At 53.0% G+C, this 22131-nt stretch overlaps 1 protein-coding gene and 1 non-coding gene across 2 annotated transcripts in view; one reads left to right on the top strand and one right to left on the bottom strand.

Annotated features, from left to right (window-relative positions):
• Positions 1 to 22131, top strand: part of Vac14 (Vac14, PIKFYVE complex component) — a 105986-nt gene that overhangs the window by 66620 nt on the left and 17235 nt on the right. Inside the window, exon 14 of the mRNA XM_004625798.2 lies at positions 225 to 357. Coding sequence (XP_004625855.1) covers positions 225 to 357 — 133 coding nt within the window. The remainder of the gene's footprint in view (positions 1 to 224; positions 358 to 22131) is intronic.
• On the bottom strand, positions 10069 to 10173 carry LOC111815102. Its single transcript, XR_002819898.1, has one exon. It is a non-coding gene; the product is annotated as a small nucleolar RNA U13 (small nucleolar RNA).

Here is a 22131-nt window from a genome sequence, read left to right as displayed (position 1 = left end):
AGGTATTTTTACAGGTGCTTCCTGTGTGTGCTTAACACACTGGCATGATCCTTGCTTTTTTCTTTCAATCCGCAGTCCTTGATTAAAGATTTCTCATTGTTACACACAGGACCACACACAAAGACACCTCAGAAGTGTTTACAGTTATTTATGTTCTGTATGAGTTTCATCACCCTATAATTGCATACTCAAAATAAATTCTGGTTCTGTCCCTTTCTCTGCAGGTACCAAAGGCTTAGAATATTCTCCCTCTACTCCCACCATGAACTCCTACTTTTATAAGTTCATGATCAACCTTCTGCAGAGGTTCAGCAGCGAAAGGAAGCTCCTGGAGGTCAGAGGCCCCTTCATCATCAGGTCAGCCCCACGCACGCGTGCGCGCCTCCCACCCCGCCACCCTAGCCACGGCTGTGCACTTTGCGCCACACAAGGTACCAAAGCAGCCAGCTGCCCTCTCCTGTCTCTCTCCTTCTGGCCTTGATGTCTGTTCTTACAAGAACTGAAGGGCCGGAGAGCTAGCTCAGGAGAATAAGGACCTGCCTGGCAAGCACAAGGTCCTGAGTTCAATCCCTGGTACCGCAAAAAAAAAAAAAAAAAAGAAAGAAAGAAAGAAATGAAGATTCCAGCTGCATAATCGCTGATGCTACTACCAGCGCAAGGCAGGACATTGTAGACATTTCTACAACTGGATTATCTTTTTGCTTGTTGAGATACCATTTTCCCTTCAGGTGAAATATCCCCTCCCTAAATGTCACCATCAGTCTCTGGAGAGGAGAGTGGGCAAACCGGAAGGAACACGATGCAGGCCTATGCTGGGCGGCCTGGGGGGTGAGGGGGTGCTGGTAGGCTCAGCTTCCTGGGTTGTCTAAGCCCAACCCCCAGTGGTCCCAGGGCACCAGCCCCAGGGACTCAGATCTTGAGAACTGTCAGCATGAACAGCATGCTTGGCTGCTGTTGTCTCATACTCGGCTCCAAGGAGCAGGATCATCAAAAGAGTGAGTTGGTGTCACCCTCAGGTCAATGATAGCTAGATCAGGAGCACAGATTTCTCCAGTTTCCCTAATAAAGCAGGTGGAGATTTCCAAGACAGCACATGGCCCCATGGCTCTTCAGCAGTGATTCTCAGCCCTGCATGTTAGATCACTAGACAGGCTTTAAAAAGATTCCCGGGGGGTTGGCAAGACAGCTCAGTGGTCTAAAGTGCCTGTTAGGCAAGATTAGGCAAGCACAGGGACCACGGTTCAATCCTCGGCACTATATGTCATGCCAGTCCTGCTCTCAGGGTGGGCTGAGAAGGCCACAGGGAAAAAAAAAAGAATGCTTGGGCCTCCCCCATGGCCAGTGAAAGCCCTTCAGGGTGGTGGACTGCAGGGGCCCAGGGACCTTAGGGAACAGATGACTCAAGACCCCAAAGGTTGGGGAGTTGTGAGCTTCAAGGCAGGGAAATGTGGGCGGCTCACTTGGTTATAAACCAGAGAGCAAGGGAAGAGCAGCCCACACCATGGACTCGGGTCGCCAGCCCAGGGGTCAGTGGGGAGTACTGTCGGGGTGGGGAGAGAGGGACACAACTTGGCTGATTTGAAAGATTGCTGTGTTGCTCAAGAGAATGGGTCTGAAGGGCTAAGACTGGTAGAATTAGTCTAAGGCTGTTGTCCCAGTTATCCCAGTGAGACTGACAGCTTGTCATGGGGATGGAACCCAGGAAGGAATTTGGGATTCATAGGAAGTCTGTGGACTTGGGCAGGTTGCTGGAGAGAGTGCGGGGAAAGCGGGCCAGGGCTTAACATGCAGGTCCCTGTTTGATCCACCGCTGGGTGGAGGGTGGCACAGGTCCCTGAGGTTGGAGCCCTGAGAGAATAACAGGACATGAGGAAGGTCACACGTTTGAGTTTGAATTGTTTTGGGGACATCAAAAGAAAGATGTCGAAGAAGCAGTTTGGTGCACCTGGCTCTTCAAAAGGGAAGGATCCAAGTTGCAAATCTGGAAATCAATGTGATAGTCATTCAGTCCACAGATATTTACCGATGCTAGCGCTGGTGTTCCAGAGCCTCTGCCTTGTGCAGCTTTTGTTTTTAGAGAATATGAGGAGGCCAAGTGGAGGGGAAGGGGTCTGGAGCCGAGCTGTAAAGAGCTCCAGGATCTGGTGGTTGGGGAAAGGAGCAGAAGCTAGAAGGGGAGGAAACGGAGCTGGCAGGAGGCAGCGAAGGAAGGTGGAGCCCCAGGGTCTGCTGTGCCTTGGGAGAAGCTGAAGGAGTGGGGGACAGGAATGGAGGGGTGCTGGCCTCCCAAGGGAGGAGAGCCACCGGCTTGCTTATGGTCTGAGCAAGGAGTTGAGGACACTCTGAGAATTGGGCCAAAGCACTGCGTCAGGGGAGAGGATACAAAGAAAAAGCTGTGCATGGGGGTACACGTCTGTAATCCCAGAATTTGGGAGTCTGAGGCAGGAGGGTTCCCTTGAGTTCAAGGCCAGGCTGGGCTTTATAGTGAACTATATAGTGAGACCCTGGCTCAAAAACCAGGTAAAGGAAAAAAAGAATAAATAGCAAAGCCACAGCAAGAAAAAGGGGCTTCTGATGGTCTCAACCCCCTAAGGGATGTCCCAGGGGCACAGGAGGTATCACCACTCTCTTCCTTCTCTGAGCTCTTCTGCAGCAGTCCCCAACCTCAGAGTACCCATCCTAGCATTGGATGGGGAAAAGGCCCATTGGCCAGTTTATGTGGGGAGACCCTTGGGTTGTCTAGCTTCTCTGTGTGGTGTCTCTCTTTCCTGCTGATGGCTTTAAAGAGGGACCTGCTGGTGGTACGTGCTGGCTGCCTCCACAAAAGCATAGGCCTGAGAGAATGCAGTGAATAGTTTCACAACCGTGACGCTGCTCCTCTTACCTCTGATGGTGAGCCCTGAGGAAGAGGATCGACATTCTTCTACAAATGAGTTAGAAGCCATTCTCTGTGCAGTTGTGTGTTTAGCACAGGCCTGCAGGGGCTGCACTCTCTGGACGGACAGAGGCATCCAGAGGTCTTAGGAACAGAGCCATCTGGGGGATTCTTGGCATCGAGGGAGATGTGTGATTTCCCAAAGGACCTGGGAGCCTCCATCTCCCTGCACAGCTCCCCTAGACTGCACCGTGATGTGGAGCCAAGGCTTAGGAATGGGACTCCTGAGCCATAGCCAGGCCTGGGTGGCGGGACCCCAGTGCCCATGTGGCAGGTGTAACATTCAGGCGGGTGTGGAGGTTGGGGAAGCCCATGCCTCAAAACCGCCATCTCTCAGCCAGCCTTGTAGAGACCAGCTGTGCTTCCAGGGCCTTCCATGGTTTCAGGGAGTTGAAGCCAAGCCCACACATGGCAGGACGGTGAGATGTGAGCAGCAGGATGCAGGGAAGAGGCTAGCACAGCACCCCAGCTCTGCACACCCCCCAAGGTTGAGGAAGAGCGTGACCTCTGAACCAGACTGAGATTCGGACCCCAGTGCCTCCCATTTGCAACCGCGTCGCCTGTTGCCAAGCCCTTCCTGCTTTGGCCACAAGCGGAGCTGCTCATAATGCTGCTCTGCATCGGGTTAAGCAAGATCACGGGGATCCGGCCCAGTGCTGATGAAGGGGAGCTGTTGTCCAGCCTCGTGACACGGCCTTGGCTTTCGCCTCCCCCGGTGGTCTGTGGGGAGGGAAATCCAGTCCTGAGTGAGAGATAATTAAACCTTCTGTGCCGAGAGCCAGCGCCGCTACCCCAGTGCCCCGAGCACCCGCAGGCACCCTTCCCGCCCGCTAAACCAACTCTGCCCAGAGTAGGTGTTGGTGTGCTTTACCGCCCTCCGCCTCTTCCCACCTCCATGCTAATGCTGGCAGAACAAGCCCAGGCCTTGTCTGCCTGTGAACCACCCCACTTACACACAGGAGAAAAGGAGAGGAGGGAAAGAAGCCAGCCTCTTTGATAAGCTGCGATATGAACTCCGGCGTAACCCAACAGCTGTGATCTTTACAAGCCTGCTTCTGTGCTGGGAAGTAGCGAGTCTGGAGACTCTCCACGCTGCCTGCCAACGCGGCCCTCTGGCCAGCGTCCTTTGGCTCCATCAACTGTGCGTTTTTCCCCTCCTCTTCCTCCCTGCTGCCTTGCAAAGAGCACTTGCCAGAGAATGCTTTCATTTTTAATGAGCCGCTGTCATTGTGAATGCAAAGGCTGTGACCCAACCACCCAGCTGATGGTGGGTGAGGCCCCAGCACCCTCCCAGGGAAAGGGGGCACCCCTAAGATGAAGCAGGCATCCGGAGGGGATGAGCCAGGGCCCAACTGGGAAAGGAAGCGGCGATCATGGGACTTCCTTCCTGAGACCCCCAACCCAGAGAAGCCCAGCAGAAGGCTTTCGGTTCATCCTAGTCCTGCTGTCCCTCTCCTGACAGAGACTGGCATGGTAGCCTCTCCCTTTAGCAGGTGCCCAGATGGTCCCTAAATGTACCCCCACTCACACTGCCCTCCCACCCCTCACTGCCCCCCAGCATCCTGGGATTGAAGACAAGCCATTTTGTGGGAAGCAGGGGAATAGGTGGAGAGAGGAGTGAGATGAAGGTGGGTTGTGGGGCAGGGCAGCCACTAGAAACTGGAGTTGTTTGTGATGGTGGGGCCCAGAGAGGAGGACTTTGGGAGAAGCAGCTCTTTCATGCTTTAATTGGGAAATTCCACTTTGCTGGCATTGGATGTTCTGCAGCCCACTTAGGCTGATCCTTCCTGAGGCCAGTTCCCTCCTCACACCCTGGAATCTTCCAGCTTCCCAGTCTCTGGGACACTGCCACTGCACCTCTGCCTGTGAATCTGCACATGCCTCACCTGCCCGAGGCAGTAGCCAGTCCCCAGAAGCCCATTGTGCTGAGGCTATTGGAAGGCAAAGTGGAGAACCGTGAAGTCCAGCCGCCCTGATTAGGTGGGCATCTCGGAAGAGCTTGCTTTGCCCCAGGCCCCAGCTTACAAGAGTGGCTAAAGGACCCATTGCCACCTCCTCATATCCTTTTAATGAATCACATTCGTTAGCTCAGAATAAAAATAAACTGCTGTGGCAACTGCTCACCCACCTGAGTCTGTCTGCTAGAAGAGGCCCTGGCCCTCCTACCCAGAATGCAGACAGATTCGAGCTTTTGTCATTTCGCAAAATATTGATTGGCGATTGGGTCTGCAGCTGAGGGAAGGAGACAGGACATTCGTTGACCAGAGCTGGAGGAATTCTTCTGAGGTATCTCCCTTCTCAGAGGAAGCGTCTCTTCTCACCGACTTTAATTAAGGACTGCCCAGCTCCTTGTGTGAAGTCTCCCCCACCCCAAGGGGGCTGAGGCTGCACTCTTTTGTGTCAGTGCAGACAGCAGAGGAGGGTGTGGCAGAAGCCACTTTGCACTTGCCTCTGGCTTCTGAGCTGCTAACTGGAGACAACCTGTGGGAGTGGGAGGGGCAGGGAGGCCTGATCTCACACAAAGGACTTCCTCGACCCACAGCAGTATTCAGAGGCCCGACCCATTGCGTCCATTGTCCCCTGATCTATGGCAAAGTGGCCAGCATCCCAGCACCTCACAGAACCATCTGAGATGGGGCCCCAGGAGTGGAAAGAGCTGGCTTTGCTCTGTCCCCTTCAAGCCCGTCCCCATCACACACACTGGCACTCCCAGTGAGAGGGCCGTCTTTTCTTCTGGCAAATGGAAACCACATGTGATGAGCCTTGTTCAGCCAAGCTGGCATTAATTAGGTCCTCCTGGGGCCTGGAGGAGGAGGGGAGTCCTGGGCAGGGGCCTCACAGCTCGTTCTGGGAGCTGAGAGCCTCAAAAGGCAGCACCCCATGTTTCAAGGGTCAAAGTGCTTTGTGGAGCAGGGCTGTAGGAAGTTAGAGTCACAAGTGAACTTGATGGGGAGGGTACCTGTCTTTCAAGGTAACCCAAGCAGCCAGCTGTAGTGGAAAAGACAAGGTACAGGGTTGATGGGAAAGCAACTTGCCTCCTAGCCCCTCTTGGGGGGCATGTGGCTTTGGGTGTCACCATGTCACCTTAGTCTTTTCCAGCCTCCCACTCAGCGCAGGCTCTGTAGTCTGCACAGCTGAGCAGTAGGTATTACACAGCCCCAACCTCCCATAGATGAGGTGGCCAGCAAGAGTGGGGGTTGGGGGCAGTTGTCACAGACTGTTTTAAGGGACTGAGAACTTGACAACAAATATCTTTCTAAGCTTAAAAGCTTGTTTCCAGATGGAACCTGCAGTACTCCCTGCGTCTAGCTAGTCTGACTGTACATTACCTAAGGATGCCAGGACACTTGCAAAGCTGTGACACTGGTAACTCAGACAGCTTGGTGGATTAGCAATTAGCTGGAGTGTATCATAACGTAGCCTCTTCTTAACAAGTAGCAGCAGGTTTGGAATCGGGCCCTAGAAGTCATTTTCTACCCTTTACCTCTTTGAGAGAGGACTACATCTGAGCCAGGACAGACAAGTGTGTATCCTTGGATCGTTTCCAAGTGCTCACAAACTCCTGGAAATGATATAGGAAAGGATGTACAACTTCCAAATGATATAAGGGAAATAATATAATTCTCAACTTGCTAGATGTGTGAAAGGCCAAGTTTGCGTTCCCCAGAATGAGTTCTAAGGAACAAAGGAGGTTAAGAGTAGGAAATATTTCTTGAGGGGAAGAGATACAGCTTCTGAGAGAGACCGGAAAAGCCCTGAGCAGGTCGCCAAGGAACCTACTTTTCAGGAGACTTTTATAGAGCACAGCCACAGCCACATGGGTACAATGTGGGTTACAGCTATGATCAGCCAGCAAGGTTAGAAGTATAGCCACTCAGGTAATACTGATCCAGCGGGGAAGCAAATCACATGCATGTGCATAGGGAAGGAACAGAGAACTTCTCAGGAAGGGATGATTCCAAGGGGCTTAGTCACCCACTGAGGTGACTTTATTAGCCTCCACTAGGCCAGGGGTTGCCTCTTATTTTAGCTCTGGTCATTCCATCTTTATCTTGAGCCCTGTCCTCCAACAGATGTGCTTCTGGCCACAGTTGTAATGAGTTTTCATCTTTGGACTGACTCTATGGGGCCCAGCCCTATGTGACCTACCATATTTCTACCTAACTTAACTGTCTATGATAGACAGCTATAGCGTGTGTGTGTCCTGCTGTGCAGGGCATCTCTCAGGACATGCTCCGTTCTATCCTGGTATCATTTCTGCACATTTCTTAGGGCTTCCTCTGAGGTTCTCCTCACGCTTCAAGTGATTGCTTTCAGCAGATAGGCACTGGGATTGCAAAACCCTCACAGCCAAGCCCCACTTGGAAGATACCCAGAAGGATTTCTGTCACATGCACTTGTAAACTGAGTTTGGTCTTATATGCCTGTAATCCCAGCATTCAGGAAGCTGAGGCAGAAGATTGCCAGGAGTTGGAGGCCAGCCAGGGCTACATACTGCATTCAAGGCCAGCCTGAACTACATAGCAAGACCCTGTCTCCAAAACACAAATCACAATACAGTACATTTGTGAGACTGCAGACCAGCAGCTCCTTCCACCTGGGAGAGCCCCATCTTGGAGCATGGGTAATGGTGGTTCTTGGAAGGAACTTGCCTGGTGGAACTGTGGTGCCACAGAAAAAGGTTCTGGATAGGCCAGATACATCCTGACAGGGTGGGACAGCCCCAAGGAGACTCTTGGGACCTGAAGTGGACAGTGGGACTTTTATTTATAAAAGTTTACTGCTTCTCCAGTCAGGAGGATGTAGGCTTTGAGTCTGTTCCTGTCCCATGGTTGTTATCATATCTCTGAATATCCCCATAGCAACAGAGCATTCACCCCAGCCACTTCCCAGGGGCTTGGGATATGCTCTGCAGGGTGCTCCAGAGCCACCCAACACCCAGAGCTGCAGTTTCCCCACCAGCCCTGCTGGTGTGAGGAAGGCAAAATAATGGCCAGGGCAGCTAGACAGTGTGGTGTGAGCCTGGCATCACAGGCCTTGCCCGCCCAGCCTGCAGAGCAGTCACAGCGTGGAATGCTGAGGTCGTGCGCCCTTCCCTTCCTCCCCCTTGGCCTGTCACCGTGGCAGGCTGCTTCTGGACTCTGTCTTGCTTGCGCCACCACCTCCTCTGACCTCGCTGGCATTTTGACAGTGAATGCCTCTCTCCGTCAGAGCCTCCCTCTGACTCTTGCTCAAGAGTCCACGTCTCCCCCTCCTTCCGGCCGATCTGATTTCCTTAGGACGAGTGCACCATCTCGCCTGCCCCATGTTGGCCCAGCTTGCTTTGAAGCCAAGCTGAGATGGACTCAGTTGAAGGCAGGGCAGCTGTTCTTTCTTCCTAGCCCTCCAGGGGATCTGTGAGGTGTGCTTGAGCCTGGGTGCTGGCTCCTGCCTTCCAGAAGCTACTTGCTGAGGGGCTGAGATGTGCTCTCTGTCTGCTCCCTCAGCAGGAGCCACTCATTCCCACCCAGCCCTGGTCCTGTCTGCAGTCGCAGGCCTACTTGAACTTGCAACCTTCTGCCCACTCCAGCCAGCCTGGTGCCTGCTTTTTGGCCATCAGAAAACTTGGGGTCTTGGGTAGCCCCGCCTGACCCCACACTGCTGCACACACATTCAGTCCTTCCCAGGTAAAGGAGGGACACCTGGCCCTTCCCACTGCCTAGCAGGCTCCACCGTGAACCCAGGAGTTCTGAGCTAAGACTAGACGTGATTTCAGCTTGGTTTTGCCATCTTTTGGGTAACCCTTCCCCTTTTTAATGATACTAAAAATTGAATCTGGCTGTCCTTGCTTTCTTCACACTAGCCACCCTGGAGTTTTATCGTGTATGGGTTTTTTTGTTAGTTTGTTTCGTTTTTTCATCTCTTTTATTCACCCCAGGCCCACTCTGCATAGCCAGTTTCTCCCTCACTCTTCATTTTTACTTTTTCAAATAAACTTGAAGGTGGGGGGGGCGACCACCCAAGGCCTTTGACTAAACTACATCCTCAACCCTTTTTTAAATTTTTATTTTGAGACGGGATCCCAGTAAACTGCCCAGGCCTACTTGAACTTGCAACCTTCCTGGCTTAGCCTCCCAAAGTGCTGGGATTAAAAGCGTATACCACCAGGCCCAAGCTACCTTCCTGCCTTAACCACACAGCCCACTTTCTGCTTCAGTGGTACAGATCAGGGAAGCATGGCGGCCGTACCCCCACCCCACCCCCGTACCACTACGCCTCTAGTGAGTGTAAATTTAAAGAGCAGGGTACACAAATCATGAGCTCACTGTGGCTCGGCTAATTTTCACTAGAATGAGTGCTCACATCTAGAAATAGAACATTCCTGGCACCCGGAGGCCCCTTCTGTCTCCTCCAGCTGTCTGCCCCTGCTCCTCTCCCAGGTATCCCTGTCCTGACTCCATGCTCCTCCTAGGTTGCTTGTGCCTGGTTCTGAACTTCACGTAAGCGCAGTCATTCAGTTCATGCTCCCTCCCAGATCTTGGCTTCTTTGGGTCCACATTGCATGTGTGAGACTCCCCTGTGCCGGATGCAGCCCTAGTTCACGTTTCCATGGAAGAATCTGCTTTATGAAGATGCTGTGATTTATTTATGCATTCAGGCATAGATGGCATGTCAGTTGTTTTCAACCTGGCTTTGTTATAAATAATGTTGCTATGAATGTTTTCTTGCGTGTCTTTTACACATATGCTCAGTTCTGTTAGGTGCATTCCTAGGAATTGCGGGACTGGAGAGTGAACATCAGCATTGCTCTGGGAGACACTGTCCAGGCTGCTTGTAGCAGCTTCCACTCCCAGCAGGAAAGCAGAGAGTGTCGCAGGTGCTCGACGCCTGCCTCAGTGCTTGATGTCATCAGTCTTCCGTTTCCGCCATTCTTGTAGGTGTGTAGTGTTAATTCACATTTTGTTGAAGACTAACCAAGTTGGACAGCTCTTCATAGCTTTTTTGCCTTTTTGGTATCTTTTGTGACAAGCATGTGTACTTTTCCATTGGATTTGCTTATTGATTTGTGAAAGTTTTATGTATATTTTGGATTCAAGTCCTGCCCAACTGCATATATTGTAACTGTTCATGGTGTCCCCTGATTTTTTTTTCCACGTCACACAGTTAAGGTGCCCACGTTGTAACATGGTCTGAGGGAGGCACAGCTCAGGCGTCGTATGGTGTGGACACGCGGTCATCATGCTTATGAGCTGAAAGATCACCATTAATTCTTAATACAGCCCAGGTGGTCACTTTTTTCTTTGCAGTTGGCTTTTTTGGCGTGCTTGTTTTAGTGCTTTTTCAGGGAATTAGGACCTCCTGGGAAGGTGGCTTGGCCCTGGAGTTACCTGTCCCTGGTTGACACTTGTTAAACATTCCCAGTAAACTGGGCACTGAGTACAATCTTTTGTAAACCCAAAATTATTTCTAAACTCTGGACAAAGTCTTAGGACCACATACAGTGGTACCTCAGTTCATGACACTTCTGTTTGCAACCAGTTCAGTTCACAAACTCTGCACTGGGTGAAAGGCACAACCACAGCCATCTTCCTACATGAGTACAAAATGCACCCATCTTCCCCAAAATCTTAAAGCAAATTAAGTTTGTAAACCAAGGTACCACTATAATCTGTCAACCTTACTGTTTTGGTCTCTTCAGAGTCCCAGAAACATGGCCATCACATCATGTGACTGTCATATCTCTGCAGGTCATGGACCAAAGGGAAGCTGTGATTGGCCCCGAGAGGTCCTGTGTCCCTGGTTGGGATGGCAGTGCTAGGGTTTGAACTGTGGCTCCTGTGTGCGGCAGCCCTGACACATGCTGCATAGCATAGGGAAAGGGGCTGCTCTTACCATCATGTGTCAGACAGTCCAGACGGGGCCTTCCTGAGCGGTTTTCTTCATTTTGTGGGAAAGGGCTCTGAGAATTGAGTTTAAGCCCTCAAGGGCGTTATATGTTTCTTTTTTTCTTTTCTTTTTCTTTTTTTTTTTTTTTTTTAACTGGGGATTGAACTCAGGCCCTTGCATTTGTCAGGGAAGTACTCTTTTTCTTTTTAAGAAAATCCAAAATAGTAAAAAAGAAAAAATAGAAATGATACATAATTTCACTAACCAAGATAATATGAATTTGACATCACTGGTCATTTGAGAAATACAAATTAAAACAATACTGAGATTCCATCTCGCCCCAGAGAGAATGGCCCCCATCAAGAAGTCAGCCAATAACAAGTGCTGGAGGGGCTGTGGGGAGAAAGGAACGCTTCTCCGCTGTTGGTGGGAGTGCAGGCTGCTACAACCACCGTGCTGCTTTTTTGACAGTGCACAGGCCTTGTACATGCCAGGCAGGTGTTTTACCACAAAGCCACACCCTCAGCCTTGAGCACAGTTTTCTTAAATGAAAACTGAAGACAAGGACCATCGCTATCTCCTCCTGCCCTTTGTGAAGAATAAACACTTGACGTTACCTGCAGAGAGGCTGGTGCACAACTCCTGTGCAGCATCAGAAGTAGTGAACTAGGGAGCTGCCTGGGCACAAGGCCCCGGAAGCTCAAGGGGGTCACAGCTGGGCCTGGCCTTCCTCGCCACCTCTGCTGGACAGCTGGAAAGCAAGTGTCCTGGATCAATTCAGTTTGGCCTGTTTTCTAGAGCAGGGTAAAAGGGGAAAAGCCTTGGAGTCTACCTCAAAGGTAGACTTGAATTGTGGTGTCCTCCTTCCTGTACATCCCCCTCCCCACCTGCTGACCCTGTGCTTGTTCAGGGTTGCCCATTCCGCACCCTAGATAGCACATGACAGAAAAACAATTCTCAACCTCACTTAAGAAAAAAAAAAAAGATAAGCGAACTATGGTAACGCACATCTGTAATCCTAGAACTTTAGAGGCTGAGGAAGGAGGATTGCCACAAATTCAGGATCAGCCTGAACTATATGGTGAGACCCTGTCTGAGATAAAAGGAAGAAAGGATGGATGAAAAGAGAGAGAGTCATTCGGTCAGTCGGTCGGCCGGGCATTCAGGGTGGACAGGGTTGCATCGTGAAACGCTAAAAGCCCACAGCTAGAGCCCTCCTCATATTGTCAGGACTTGGTCTCCCTCTCCTGCCTCCCTGGTTGGCTCCCTTTGCTCCTCTGTCAGCCCCATTCTTACACAGGCCACCTGCTACATGACACTAGGCTCTCAGCATCCCACCCTTCTCAGTTGTCCTGGGTTTGGTCAGAAAAAGCGTGAATGTCTGATGCCCAGCTGTAGGCTCAGGTGCACACCTTTGGATGCAGGAGGTGCTGAGCTCCCTTCAGCTGCAGGAGGTCCTGTGTCTACCCTTGGGCACACAGGCTCCTGTGCCTGCCTTCAGGTACAGGAAGAGAAGCCGTTACCTGCAGGACTAGAACCCGAGGCATTGAACTCCAGGAGGCAGACTACATGAGTCTGCCTGGACTCTGTCCCCCCTGTGCTCTGCCCCCGCCAGGCCACTGTGATGCTGGCAAGATTGTCTGTCCTGCATCTCCCAGCAGCTATGTCCTCCATCCCTCCAGTAGGGCAGGGGAGGGTGAAGGGGTGTTTGTGACCCAGCAAACTTCTCAGAGACTGCCTGGGAGCAGGCAGTGAGGACATGGCCATTGGAGTGGGGTGGCACAGGAGGAATCTCACGGCCTCCCAGCTAATCGTTCTTTTGTGGCTTCCTTCCATCAGCAGCACTGTGCTTGCCAGACTAGAGGTGTCAGTGTCAGCAGAATGGGTCTCTTCCCTTGTGTGTGGTACTGGGGGTGCACACAGCCCAGCACCTCCCAGCAGGGCCCTCTCAGTCCCATCACCACACATGGGTCCCCACGTGGTCACCTCAGGACCTTGACTAAAGAGAGACCAGGACAATTTCAGACAGACTGCAGCCTCTTGCGGGCTTAAGGATCACCTTAGTTCTCAAACACAGGAGGAAACTGAGGCAGTTCCATGAACTGCTCACTATGCACCAAGCCTGGGCTGGGCCAACACAGGCCAGTCTCCGTCATCCAAGGGGAGGCATTTCCCATGTGGTAGGAGCACTTTCGGGGGGAAATGCTGGGGAGTTTATAAAAGAGAGATCACCTCGCTGGGATGGAGGTCCAGGGTTCCCCCCCTCCATTCTGTAAATGCTCCTGGAGCACCTGGAGTGTGCCAGGAACCATGCCAACCCTGGGCACATGCGTACTGATTGCTATAGTTGCTGCCTACACCAGGATTGCCATCTAGAGAGATGACAGGCAGACAGGTGACAAGAAAGCGTGTGGCCCCCAGCATCATGATTCCTCCTCTGAAGGGTGCTCCAATTCAGGCCTGTGGGAAGGGTGCTCACCACTCGTGCTCAGCCAGGAAGCTGTGACCTGGATCCGATGTTTTCTCAGAGCATAAAAGTGCCCTAGTTTTCCCTTTCCTCGGGCTCTGCTGAAGCTGTGCCAAGAATTGGCTTTTAAAGGCTGCTTGAAATGTGGTCTGGAGCCAAAAATCTATAGAGCCAGTGCATTTGTGACCTTGTCAAAAATGCTTACTGAGGAAAATCAAGAGGTGGGATTTGGGGGGTTTTTTTGCCCTCTCAGAGATTTTTTTTTAGTCCCTCTCTGTTCCCATCCCTACCCCCATCCTTTTCCAGCCTGGCTTGTCCCTCACCCGGCCTGACTGCAACCCCATGGCATTTGTGTCTTGCATTTGTCCACTCCCTCCCCCACCTCCAATCCCTTAGCACCCCCCAGCCCCCGCATCAGTAATGAAAAATACCAAGTGGGTAAAAATAAGGAGCCCGGTGATAGCCCTGGAAATTAGGCCACAGCTGTCAGGCCAGGCAAGAGCCTTGCGTCTGAGAATGGAACTGCTGGGGGCAAGACCCACCCCCTCCCTGCCAGCACAGAAAAAAGCCTCTGCCTGGCACCCAGGAGGGCACTGCTGCAGTGCTGGCTTGGGGCGCGCCATTTGTCTCTAAGCAGACCACTCGTGTATGTCTGCCAGTGTCAGACCCAGTGCCCACCAGGAGGATGCCACTGTGGGCAGAGCTCGGGTCAGTCATGATCACAAGTGGCAGCATCGTGACATGGTGATGCTCTGTGGGAGCAGATGGGATGGGGGCAGGGTGCCCAGCCCAGTGGAGGGGTCCAGGGAAGCTCCAGGAAAAAAATGATGTCTGAGCTAAGCCATGAAAGATCCGTGGGAACAGTGGGGGCAGGGAAGGGATGGTGTTTCTAGTACTGCCAGCCAGATCTGCCCGGGAGTCCAGAAGTGGATCGCAAGCCCTCTGGGAGACTTGCTGTGTGGCTGAAAGGTGGCAGGGAAAGCTGGCCCTGCAGTGAACCATTGAAGGCCCTGGGCAGGTTCAGCAAATGCTGTCCACCTGGGTAGGCTGTGCAGGTCCCTGAGGGGTACAGCCTCTGATGGGTGGCCACCCTCGAGCCTTTGCACAGGCTGCAGGTGTGCAGGAGCCCGTGCCTGGAGGGACTATCTTCTCAGTGGCCCCCAGATCTTCCAGTGAGCTACAAAGGAAGTGGGGTCCAGGGCCAAGGGGGGGGGGATTAAAGTAAATTGGGTGAGACCCTCACTCAATCACTGGGACAGCTGTGGCCTTTAACCCTGTCCCCTCCCGCTAGCTTCATAAGACCCCAAAGGGTACTTGAGTAGCTGCCTCAGGCAGCTTGCTTGCAAGGGAGCTTGGTGCTACGTCATTCTGCAAGATTCTCTGCTGCTGGGACCAGTGGTTTAAACAAAGCCTCTGAACTGAGTTTAAATCTACTCCACTTATTGCTGCCCTGAGCTTGTTTGGCTCATCAGAGGACACTGGCTTCCGCAGTTCATTCCAAGGGCCTGAGCACTCAGCTGACTTAGAATTTGCTGTGTGTACTGTATAGAGCAACGCCAGCTTTTCCTTCTTCCTACTTGGCCTGAGCCTCTCCCTCCATGATGGACAAAGCCTGCCTCCCCTTTCCTGAAAGAGACCCTGCCACCTCTTTTGGGAGCCCCAGCCCTAACAGTTGGCAGAGTCCTGAGTTCCTTCCTGCCTGCCTGCCCTTGAAGCCTGAGTGGCTGCCCAGTCCAGCTCCTTCTGCTTCTCCCAGCCCCCCAGCAGCGTGGTAATTGCTTTCTCAGGTCTTCAGCTGTGCAGCCCATCTGCAAGCATTTCCTGTCCCCAGACCCTCTGCAGGAAAAGCTATCTGTGTTCTTTCTCAGGGGGTGGGGGCGGAGGACCCCTGGGTGAGAGGTGATGGAGAAATGACTGGACCTTCCAGTCTCCTCATTCTGATGGTGATGCCTAAAATAGATGACACGCCCACCGCCACTTTCTGCCCCCCACCCACACAGCCCCAGGTCCCCCTTCCATCCAGATGGGGCCCTGGGCCTGGTGTGACTTCCAGAGGCCTGCAGCAGCTGCCAAGTGTTATCTGTCTCCAGCACTGCCCCAGAGATGAGTGTCTGCAGTTGCAGCTCTCAGAAGGTCACAGCCTTCACTTCGTGCTTGTGGCGTTAGGACAGGCTAGGCTCTCTTCACTCGCACACAGCCCGAGGTCGTCTGGAGCCAGCTGATGGGTGTCTGTCCAGGCAGGAAAAGATGACCATCAAGGGTATGGCCCCAGGCCAAGCACACAGCTGGGAAAGGAGAAGCCAGGCGGGTGGAAATGGCCAGGAGGCAGCACCATCCAATGCACAGTAGTGTCGCCTTGGAGAGGGACGTTGTCACAACCTAAGACCTTGTGCTGTGACTGTCCGTGCCTGCCCTCGATCCCTCTTGCTCACCTTGATTGGCTTTGGCAACCCCCAAATCATTTGTACTTCAAAGTGGAAGAAGACAGTTACTCAGGGCACAAATGATAGTTAAACGCCCCCACAAAGGGAGCCTTCCAGGCCAGGGCTGTAGTTCTTTATACACTCTCAGATCTCACGCTGCTAGTGGCACCATCGTGCCCGTAATAGTCAGGACGTTAGTGGAAGGCAGCACTTCTGCTCTGAGTGAACAGGGGCTTCATGTCCATTGATGAGCCTTCCCTCATCTGGTAGTTCTATTTCAAGAGAAAGCCTCCCCCTGTAGTAGACACTCCTGCCTCAGAGTGGAGCCAGGCCCTCTTTTCCTACTCATATTATGCTAATCACTCCTTGCCAACAGGCAGACTTTGTAGGAGGTTTGCCTGGTTTTAGATGAAACATACGCCTTTGAAGCAAAGAGCCACAGTAGCTAAAAATACCATTTCCCGGCTGTTGATCCTCTCATTTGTGAAATGCATGTTTCCATTGTTAAATCTGCAGCAGCCCCTCTCTTGGGAGAGGGAAGCAGCGCCACCACACTGAGGCAGAGCCCTGCCTCCCGAGGCCTGCCCAGGCTCTACCACTGACCGTCCTGTGAGGGAGTCCAGGATGACCTCAGATGTATAGGACTCCACCTCTTTTCATATTACAGTTTAAAAATAACGAAACCATACATAAAATAGAAGTTGAAATAATCCAGGACATACTGTAGTGCACAAAAGCCTGCTGCTGCTGGACCGAGCCTCCTTGGCAGCTTCATGAACTTCCATCCAGAACCTCTTCTGCCCATCTATAAACACACACTGCCTGATGTGGTCACGTCTGCAGTGGTGACCCCAGGCTCAGGATCACTCCACAGCCTGCCTTGGCTCCCCTTCGCCCTCTGTGGCTGAGGCGCATCTCCCTCGATCCTGACCTGCATGAGACGTAACTCGGGGGCACAATTTTCCCTGTTCTTCTCCATGTGTGACTGCCTGGCTGCTCTTGCCTCAGTGGCAGTGGCATGATCCTAGGGTGCAGGGAGCTGGTCCCTCTCCTGCCGGGGGAGGGGGTCCTGGGCTGTGACTGAGTCCTGGGACTCATCCCCCAGGGCGACTTCCAAGGATGCTTCACATCTGGGGCTCCTTCTCATTCTCACACATTTAATCTGGGGAAGATTTCCTGGGCTGGCAAGGCACATTTGGAAGAAAAGCCTATTTCATGCATCTTAAGATTCCTTGAAAATGACTGATCACAAAAGGAATTTTTCTAGCCTCCTGGCAGGCAATGGGGAGGATACAAACAGGAGACACCCCCCCCCCAATCTGGCCACGAGTACCTGAAGCTGTTCCCTCCATGTTGCCTTTGTGCCCCACACCTGCTGTGGCTCTGCACAGAGCCATGTTCAGGAGGCTGTGCAGTGCGGCCGCTCTGATGTCTGCTCTTTTGTCACCAGTAGTGAGGATTAGTGTCTAACTTTCTGTTTTCTGCCACTTATCTCGGTGCCCTTTAAGTGGGCACTTGTAAGGAGCTACAGAAAACCAACTCAGTTCATAAAATATCACAAAGCCCTTAGACTAAGGATGTGAGAACCAGAAAGGCCCCAATTACACTAGCTCCTAATGGGTGTGGGGGCATTGACTACAGATGCCACACACAGCCAGAAAGGCAGGAATGGCAGGTGCCCAATACAGTGGCTAAGGAGCTGAGCTTCCTGCCATGGGAGGGAGAGCAGCCATGAGGCTGCCAGAAGAAACCCCTGCCCAAGGTGAGGGTGCCAAGAAGAGGCCTGGGCAAGCATGGGTCTCATCCAGGTATGGGGCTGTTTTTCCTTTTGTGTATGAGACCAGAGGAGGTAAGGGCTGTGCACAGTGGGCAGAGGCCAGATAGGAGTGGAAGGAAAAATGCCAGGCAGAACCAGGGTACAGGCACCAGGGCTCTGCCCAGGTACCCATGCTTGGCTGAGCCCCAGCGCTGGCTACAGATCTCTGAAGCTGCTGGTAAGTTGTTCCCATGCCCACCCAACCTGGCATTGCCAAAACCCAGAGCCATTGGGCCTGGTGAGGCAGTTTGGAGCAGCAGACTTAAGGCATTGGGAAGCTGGAATGTGAACAGTGCCCACCTCTGCAGGAGGCGTTTTCCCTGTGGGGTCCTTAGGTGACTCCAGTATATAGGCAGGCATGGGGGACCCTCACTGGGGACTGTTCCTGGTTGGGGGGGTCTCCTAGTTGAAGAGGGTAAGCATGCAGTCCTGGTGGGTGAGGACACTGATGGAACCAGAGGCACCAACAGAATTCAGAATGGCAGCCCCTGCTTGGAACACCCACCGAGCGCAGTGAGTGCTCCGGAGGAAGGTTGCCTTAGGAAGGTGAGCCCTCAGTGGGCCCCACAACCACAAGGACAGGCCACTTGGGTAAATAGTTTTAGAGGGGGAAGTGTCCTCACCTCAAGGTAGGACTTGCTGTATGTTGGGACTGCTCACCCCATTTGGACTCATGCTGTCTGGGCAGAAGGGCGGAGCCTGTCATGCTGACTAAGGTAGAAGGCGTGCTGGCCATCTGTAAGTGTTTGTGGTTATGTAAACAGTGGGGAGTGAGCCCTTAGACTGGAACAAAGCAACAAGTTTGGGAATAATTGGATGAAGTAGAGGAAAATGTGAATGGAGTGGCGGTAGAAAGGGAGATCTTGAGCTAACCTGGTGGGTACAAGGAGTAGCCCCACCAGGCAGCACCCTGTTTCCCAAAAGGCTGCACTGTAGTGTGAAGGGAAGTGGCAGAGACACAGGGCTGCCTCCCTTCCCTGTCCCAAGATAGACTCCACCTCAGAGGAGCCAGAATAAGCTCACATGCCAGGATGCAGGGGCATCTCTGCCCTGAGGCTTCAAACAGCAGGGATGGGAGCCCCCGGATGGGTGGAAAGAGGGACTGGGCCTGGGTGTGGAGCTCTGTGTCCTTCCGGAGGTACCACACCTTGTGAGACCATCTAGCCAAAAGAGGACGTGAACTGTGGGTCAGCACCTAGGCTCTGACCCATGGCGTCCCTGGCAGTGTGGCCTCAGACCTGGCTCTAGACCTGGCTTCAGTTTCTTCCTCTGGCCGTGAGATGAGGAACACACAGTTCTGGCTGGAAGGGGGCAGCGTCACAGAGGGTGGGCAGGTCCAGGGCCAACGAGCAGCGGGGCAGGCTGTGCCGGGCTCTTGACAAGCTCAGCATGGCCTCCAGAGGAAAGCCCGCTTAGAGCGGAGCCCAGAGGGCTTCAAAGGGAGGGTGAGGTTACGTCATGGTTCTCTAATGGTCACCAAGGAGACTCCAGGGCAGTTGGGGCTCAGGGGGACAGTTTCCTTGGCAGTATTTGCCCTAGATTCAGAGCATCCACTTTGACCATGTCTCCCTGGGCACCAGGAGTCATTGTATTCAAATCCCCTGCCCTGGACCTTAGGTGGCAGCTGGCCTAAGGCTCACACTTGAGAGCTGCCACCCCTTAGAGGTTTCTGAGAACCTGCTGCTAGAGTCACCCCTGTGACCCCTCCCCATGTCTGAGTTTGAGTCCTGGATGCAGTTTCCAGATCCTGCTTCACTTCCATCTGCTTAGAGTATGGATGACAGGCCAGCATTGTCCTGGCCCAAGGTGATCAGTGTCTGCCACCTACACATGGCGGGGTCAGAAGGCCCTCGGGGCACTGGGGGTCGTGCAGTGGTAGAACATTTGCACAAGGTCCTAGGTCCAAGCCCCAGCCCTGGAAAAAAAAAAAGTTCCAGTGATGTTTAATGTTGCCTTTGGAGAAAACTATGCCAAAGTCAGGGGGTGACTCCACCAGAGGAGCCCTGGAGCCTACGAGTTAGATGTAGGGCCAGGCAGCTGCTGAGAGGTCAGCTGTAGAGGCAGCATGACAGGGGACCAACCCAGGACCTCTGATGTGAGCTGCAAATTCACATTCCCTTAGAAAGGGCCTGGCCCCAGCACTGCCTGTTCTGTGTAGAGAGGATTCCACATACATGAGGTGCCTGATGCAGAGGCACCGCCCCGCGATGTCTGATCTGTGGTTGCTATTAGGAAGGAAGCAGTGATTCTGGCCAAGGAAGTCCCCATGGCACTAGAGGGCAGGAGCCAGCCTGATCCCAGGGTTTGGGCGGATCCCAGTGCTCCTTGGAGTTGATCATCATAGAGACAACAGAATTTCCTTTAGTGACCTGTCCCTTGGTTTCCCCTCACTTTGAGGGTTCAGAAGATGAAACTGAAGCACTCGGGCAGCAGGCCTCCCTTCCCAAGATTTCAGCCTGGACGGTGTTGGCCTCCAGGCAAGCAACAGACCTACCCTACTCCTGCCACATGCCCTGTCTGTTCCTGCCTTCTCCTCCCTGGCTGTACCTTCTTCCTGCCAGGACTGGGCTCAGCCCAGTCCCCAGTCTTCCCAGCGCACCCAGCCTCCAGCACAAGGACTGTGCCCTGGCCACATTCTGGGTTATCTTTGTGCAGCTTCTTTTCTGAGACATAAACCCAGACCTCACTGTGTTGGGCACCTTCTGAGGTCCCTCTGGCAGCTTCTAAAAGTGCACAGATCCGAACCAGACAGCCCCAGGGGCACACTGGAAATCCACCTGACTCCCTCAGCCCCTTGGTGCACAGCTCCACGTGGCGGCCACATCCCATGACTAAGGTGACCAAGCCACCATGTCCCTTCCTGGCCAGGACATTTGGTTCCACGAGTTTCAGGTCCCGCCTCCCACAGAGGCCTAGGCCATGGGCAGATCTGGTCTAGCTCAGTGGTGGCAAACCTCTGGCACGAATGATAACTGTTTTCCTTTTAAGACAAAAGATGTTAATTATGAGTTGTTTTCTTCTAAACTAAAACCTCAGTATTCAGGTTTAATTGCAGTGTTGGCACTTTGCGGTAAATAAATGAGTTTTGGATTACAGTTTAGGCACTTGTGTCTTAAAGGTTCACCATCACTGGTCCAGGCCCAGAGGAGCCAGGTCTGGAGGCCAGGCCCAGCTGTAGGGAGGCTCTGGTGGGAACTAGCCCCCCAAGGAGCAGGAGAGGGCTGGGGCTCCCCGAGAAGAAGGGGGTGCTCAGGAAATGCCTGTGGATTGGCAGTGGGATACATATCAGGCCTGCTGATGAGCAAACATGGAATGTAAAGCCCAGTAGGACCCAAGCCAGGCAGAAGATGATTTTCAGGGAGAAGGTAGAGCCCTGGCCGTGAAGGGAGGGCTGGGCAATCCAAGAGGTGAGACTCTCGCTCAGCTTCATCCCTAAAGCAAACCCCAAACCTGAAATGAGGCCGGGGAGACCACCTGATTTTCTGCCCTGCTGAGACCTCCATTAGAAGTCTCTACATGAGACCACCAAGTGTCTGCGGCCTCCCCCACCCCCAGCCTGGCAGTAGCTCCTCCTGAACAGAGGGACAGACAGCTGAGAGGACAAAAGGACCCTTTTTTCCTTGCCTTGTCCCCATCATTTGTTGTCCCCTTTCCACTAACTCCCAACAAACGCCAGAAAAATAAACCCCTGTGTGGCTACATCTTCCCCCTCCTCCTCTGCCTCCTCCTTCCCTTCTACCTCCTCTTTTCCCTCCTCCTGCTCCTCTTCCTCCTCTTCATCTTCCTCCTCGTCCTCTCACTCCCACACCCCTAGGAAACTTCTAAGTGTTTCTAAGGTCCTCATCACTGGCCTTGAGGCAGACACATCAACTGCATTAAACACGATGAATTTTTAAGGCATGAGTTGGCAGGGTTACCATGGCTGCCTTTGCCCTCAGGGGCACACTGCTGAAGATTGATTGAAATAAATAAAACAGATTTACAGTTTTCATACTTGGGAAGCAGAGAGTTGGAAGGGAAGGGAGTGCGAGGGAGGGGCAGGATGCCCTTAAATTCCGGGGCTTTCTAACCCGCAGATGGGAGTTTGCTTCTTTCCCTCCCACCCGAGGGTCCCGATGACCCAGAAGCTGCTTTCTCTCCTTAAATTCCTGAAGGAGCTCATCTGTCAGGCAGGGACACAGCAGGGAGCAGGCCCTCATTGCTGGCCTTGATAGTAGGTCACATTCTAGGGTTATATGCTAAGAGACACCAGGCATCTCCAGGAAAGCACCTGTGCCCCCTGGACCTCAGGCCACTGGAGGGGACCTAGACATCATGGGTAGCCAGTTCCAAGGAAGCGAGGGCTCGCCTTTCCATGTGTTGGGCGGGCTGGGATGTAACTGAAAGGAGACCAGAGGGGGACGGGCAGGAGATGCAGGCAAGGAAGCCGGGGTAGAACGGGAGATGGAATGACCCAACCTTGTCCTTGGGACTGATGGCTGCCAGGCACCAGCAGCTCTCTGCCCTTCTGATAATTTGCCCAGCCAGAGGCTACGGTGGGGGGGGGGGAGTCCACACCAACCTCTGGGAGGCTTCTTGAGCCAAAACTACCTGGCCCATCACCCCTTTACCCACTGAAGGGCCG

This window comes from Octodon degus, unplaced genomic scaffold (assembly GCF_000260255.1).
Source record: "Octodon degus isolate 3935 unplaced genomic scaffold, OctDeg1.0 scaffold00011, whole genome shotgun sequence".
Classification (NCBI taxonomy): Eukaryota; Metazoa; Chordata; class Mammalia; order Rodentia; family Octodontidae; genus Octodon; species Octodon degus.
The sequence above is the reverse complement of the archived record's forward strand: the minus strand, read 5'-3'. Positions and strand labels throughout refer to the sequence as shown.